Source organism: Gorilla gorilla, chromosome 16 (assembly GCF_029281585.2).
Source record: "Gorilla gorilla gorilla isolate KB3781 chromosome 16, NHGRI_mGorGor1-v2.1_pri, whole genome shotgun sequence".
In the NCBI taxonomy this organism is placed as follows: domain Eukaryota; kingdom Metazoa; phylum Chordata; class Mammalia; order Primates; family Hominidae; genus Gorilla; species Gorilla gorilla.
The window spans coordinates 74,960,706-74,965,708 of record NC_073240.2 but is presented as its reverse complement, the minus strand read 5'-3'; the positions used below and the strand labels follow the sequence as shown (position 1 = coordinate 74,965,708).

Genomic DNA, 5,003 nt, shown 5'->3' with positions numbered 1-5,003 from the left:
GGTGGCATAGGTGAGCCTGGGCCCTTCCTGCTGGGAAGAGCAGAAGAGGGAGAGTCCGTGGCAGGGGAGGTGGGTGGGCTTGCTACGAGAAGCTCAGCTAGGCCAGCAGGGACTGTGGTCCCCTTGGCTGAATAGCACAGGTGACCCCTAGGAGCAACAGGCCAAGGTGCATGAGCCCGCTGGCTGGCGGTAGTGTTTCAGCAGGGGCCAGGGACCCTGCCTTCGGTCACACGCTAGCAGCTATGGTGGTACCTGGGAGGGAGGGAAGGGAGCTGTGTGTTCCTGCCTGGCCTGTGAGGTGTGTTGTGGGATGACCATGTGTATGGGACTCTCAAGATTTTATCCTAGATCACCACTGGATTGCCAATAGATAGAGGAGGTGGGACCCTGACTATCACCCCTGCTCTGCAGTGGATTTGGCTCTCGGCACTCCCAGACTGGGAACTGGATACCCTGCCCTGGCAGCATGACTCAGACTGCACGACAGTTATGTTGTGCCCAGGTGACGTTCCTAGGCCTCTGACCGCCTCAGAGTCCAGCCCCACACACAACGCCCTCCACATTCCCAGCCCCTACACCATAAACCATGAGTTCTCCGCCCTCTCCGAGGACTCTAGAGAGCACCCACATCTGCCAACTTGGGCATGGAGCCTGTTCCAAGAGCCCACAGTCTTAGCCATGGAGGCTGGGGGGCTTTGGGGCCGTGGGGGCCAGCCCTGGTACCTGCATCCAGCTAGGATGCTCTGCACCTGCAGTCAGGAGTTGTCCATGGGCCCCCGTGGGCGTGCTGATTGTGTTCATGACCACTGTGCCTGTTCTGCCGACTCCTCCATCAGCATGTTCTTGTCCCCATGCAAGTACAGGTTGGCCAGCAGCTCCGAGAAGATGAACTCCTTGGTCTGAGAGTGGCCAAAGAGGGAAAGAGGTTGGGACCTGATGCCTGTGCCACCCTGGCCACCCTGCCAGGCCCTGCTGGGGCTGTACGCTGGACTTGGAGCCCCGAGTATGGCTTTTCAGATGCGGCTTCTACACCACTTAGACTCGAAGACCCACCTCCCCACCGCTTTTTCTCACTCAGATGGGGACACTGAGGTCCAGAGGAAAAGTCACCTGCCCAAGGTCACAGATCTGGGAGGGGACCCAGGACCTATCATGCCACCAGGACACCTGTCTACTCAGTTTTTAATTTTTGGAGATAGGATCTCGCTCTGTCACCAGGCTGGAGTACAGTGGGTGAGATCACTGCTCACTGCAGCCTCAACCTCCTTGGCTCAAAGTGATCCTCCAAGGCTAGCCTGTTGAGTAGCTAGGACTACAGGCACATGCCACCACCAGGCCCAGCTATTTTTAAATTTTTTTTGTAGAGACCAGGTCTCACTATGTTGCCCAGGCTGGTCTCAAACTCCTGGGCTCAAGCGATCCTTCTGCCTTGGCCTCCCAAAGTGCTGGGATTACAGGCATGGGCCACTGTGCCCAGTCCCACATTATAGTTCTATGGGACAGCTCTGGTCTGGACCGTGCCCCTCTCCCTGGACCTGGTCCCATAGGGCTGGTTGTCATCTCTGCCAGGCCAACACGGCCACCTGTGTCCCCAGTGCTACAGGAGCCTCCTGCCCCCATGAGGCGGTGCATGCATGTTGTTGATCACGAGGTGCATGGTGGTCTTGGGCACGAGACCAACCATGAGGTCCCACATGGTCTTGTTGACAATGGTCACATAGGAGTCCACCAGGCTCTGAGTGGTCTCCATTTTCCGCTCCAGCTGTGGGTCCATGGAGTGCATGAAGCTGTTAGAGACATTCTCCTCGGCCTTGCTGGCCTGCCATGGAGAGCACGAGGGCATCAGGGAGGCCAGGCCATGCAGCCAGGCTCCAGGCATCCCCAGGATCTCAGTCCCTCCAAGGGTACCTGGAACATTGAGGCACAGGGAGAAACAACTGGCCAGATCACATACCCAGCTCCCCACACGATCTAGAGGGTTTCAGGTCTTGGCCTCTCAGGACCCCAGACTCTCCCGATTCAGCCTTATCTTAGTTCTGACTCTAGTACCCAGAATTTGTCTCCATTTCCCAATCCAGAAATTGGAAAAGAATATCTCCAGGTCCCTTACTTGAAGACCTGGCCGGAGCTGGTGCCAGGTTACAGACGCCTGGCAGGAGGCAAGAGAAGGGCACACTCACTTTCCCCTTGTCCTGGGAGGCCCACACACCAACATTGCCGCCACCACTGCCACCTGGGAGCACAGCCAAAGTAGACACACGCAGGAAAAGGGGAAGGGTTGAGTGAACCTGGGACACTGCACCCCAACTTTAATGTGTTGATGAATTCAATTTGCTAATATTTTGTGGAGGATTTTTGCATCAATATTCATCAGTGATATTGGCCTGTAGTTCTCTGTTTTGGATGTATCTTTGGTTTTGGTATCAGGGTAATACTAGCCTTGTAGAATGGGTTTGGAATAGTTGGGTAAGGCCTCTAGTTTTGGAATAGTTTGGGTAAGGTTGGTATTAGTTCTTCTTTAAATGTTTGGTAGAATTCAGCAGTGAAGCACCAGGTCCCAGGCTTTTCTTCGCAGGGAGACTTTTTATTACCGCTTCAATCTCATTATTTCTTATTGGTCTGTTCAGGTTTTGGATTTCATCACGGTTCAATCTTGGAAGGCTGGATGTGTCTAGAAATGTATCCATTTTTAGTAGGTTTTCCTATTTCTTTGCATACATTGCTTATAACAGCCACTAGTGAGCCTGTGAATTTTTGCGGTATCAGTTGTAATTTTCCTTTTTCATCTTAGATTTTATTCACTTGTGTCTTCTTTTTGTCTTAGTGTTACTTAGGCTAAAAGTTTGTCAACATTATTTATCTCTTCCAAAACCCAACTTTTCATTTCATTGATGCTTTTGTTTTCTTCACTTCAATTCCATTTATTTCTGCTCTGATCTTTATTATTTCTTTTCTTCTACTAATTTTGGGTTTGGTTTGCTCTTGCTTTTCTATTTCTTTAAGATGCATTGTTAGGTTGTTTATCTGATGCTTTTCTACTTTTTTAAAGTAGGTGTTTATAGCCGTAAATTTCCCTCTTAGTACTGCTTTTGTCGTATCCCATAGGTTCTGGCATGTTGTGTTTCCATTATTATTTAAGAAATGTTTCAATTTCCTTCTTAATTTCTTCATTGACCCACTGGTCATTCCAGAGCATATTATTTCATCTCCATGTTTGTGTAGTTTCCAACATTTCTGTTGTTACTAACTTCTAGTTTTATTCCATTGTGATCAGAGAAGATATTTGATATTATTTCACTCTTTTCTAATGTTTTAAGATATGTTGTGTGACCTAAGATATGGTCTATCCTTGAGAATGATCCATGTGCTGAGGAAAAAAATGTGTATTCTGTAGCCCAAGGGAGAAGACACCTGCCCCCACTCTGCTGCAACACACAGCGCTCTGCTCAGGGATGGGGCAGTGGTGTGCTGTTGTTACACAAGGGGCTCTCTGTCAGGGAGGGAACAGAAGTCTGTTCTGTAGTGTTTGCCATTTTTGGTGGTGCAAATATTCCATGGCTGATTTCAAACTGCCACCGTCTTCTCAGCCTGGGCTTGTTTGTACCCACCCTTGGGAAGGCTTTCCAGGTATTTGAAAGGATGTGGGTGTTGTGATCTCAACTGTATCTTTATTAGGGGACACTCCAAGCCCAGTTATGCTATGGTTCTTGCAGACTTATAGAGGAACTGCCTTGGTAGTCTCGGATAAGATCTGGAAGAATTCTCTGGGCTACCAGGCAGTAGAGACTGTTATTCTCTACCTGTAGTTTCTCTCCAAAAACAGTCTGTCTCTGTCTCTCTCTCTGTCTTCCTCCCTCCCTCTCTCTCTGCTGAGCCACTTGGAGCTGGGGGTGAGCTGACACAACTTCCCTATGGCCACCACCACTGGGACTGCACTGGGTCAGACCTAAAGCCAGCAAAGCACTGGGTCTCACTCAGGGCCCACTGTCAACACTACCTGGCTATCGTCTATGTTCACTCAAGGCCCTGGGGCTCTACCATCAGCATGTGGCAAAGCCAGCCAGGGGCTTGTCTTTCCCTTCAGGGCAACGAGTTTCCTCAGGCCCTGGCGGGTCCAGAGATGCTGTCTGGGGTCAAAAACCTTAGAAATTTACCTGGTGCTTTATTCTAAGGCGGCTGAGCTGACACTGAAACCATAAGACAAAGTCCTTCCCACTCTGCCTTTCCCTTTCCACAGGCAGAGGAGCCTCACCCTGTGGCCACCACCACAGGCGCACAGGGAGTGCTGCCAGGCTACTGTCGATGTTCTCTTAAGGCCCATGGGCTCTTAAGTCACTTGTGAATGCTTCCAGGCCTGGGGCTCACCCTTCAGGGCAGTGGGCTCCCCTCTGTCTCAGGGCAGGTCCAGAAATGCCGTCTAAGAGCCAAGGCCAAGAATCAGTGACCACAAGAGCCCATTTGGTGCTTTCTACCCCATTGTGGCCAGACAGGTACCTAAGCTGCAAAACAAAGTCCCTTTTACCTTTCCCTCTGCTTTTCTCAAGCAGAAGAAATCTCTCACCACAGCCACCATAGCTGGGAATGTGCTGGGTCTCACCTGAAGCCAGCCACCTCACAGGGGGAATGATCGGTAGAGACTACTGTTCAGCCATCTTGCTCTGCCCCTCCTCCCTCACTTAACTTTACCTCCCAAGAGCCCTGTTTCCAAATACAATCATATAGTGGGTTAGGGCTCCAAGTATGAACTTTCGGGAGACACAATTCAGTCTATAGCATTTGGACTTGGGAAGAGGGAGGAAAAGAATATGCACAGGAAGGTCACAGTGTAAGCAACAGTATGGAGGTGGGAAAGTTCAGCTCATGGATAGGAAAAATTGATCCAAGTTGGCAGGGCCCACAGGGAGATACGGTGTGGTGGTGAGAGGCGGCCACATCAAAAGAACCTTGAATGCCAGGCTGAGGTGGGAGGCATTTCCTGTTGTGTAGAAGATGCCATGAGGTGG

General features: G+C 50.6%; 1 protein-coding gene across 1 annotated transcript; it reads right to left on the bottom strand.

Annotated features, from left to right (window-relative positions):
• Positions 1 to 797: 797 nt before the first annotated feature.
• On the bottom strand, positions 798 to 1,843 carry LOC109023367 (putative GED domain-containing protein DNM1P34). The gene is made up of 2 exons (XM_019010406.2): positions 1,631 to 1,843; positions 798 to 893 (listed from the first exon to the last, which is right to left on the bottom strand). Exons 1-2 carry the CDS (start codon positions 1,841 to 1,843, stop codon positions 798 to 800), a joined length of 309 nt encoding a protein of 102 aa, XP_018865951.2.
• Positions 1,844 to 5,003: the final 3,160 nt, after the last annotated feature.

Excerpts from the sequence above, each read along its gene's own strand:
- LOC109023367 (XM_019010406.2), bottom strand. The coding sequence starts at position 1,843 with ATGCCCTCGTGCTCTCCATGGCAGGCCAGCAAGGCCGAGGAGAATGTC. Across the intron at positions 894-1,630 it reads TCGTGATCAACAACATGCAT|GAGTTCATCTTCTCGGAGCT; the intron begins GCACCGCCTCAT and ends TCTCAGACCAAG.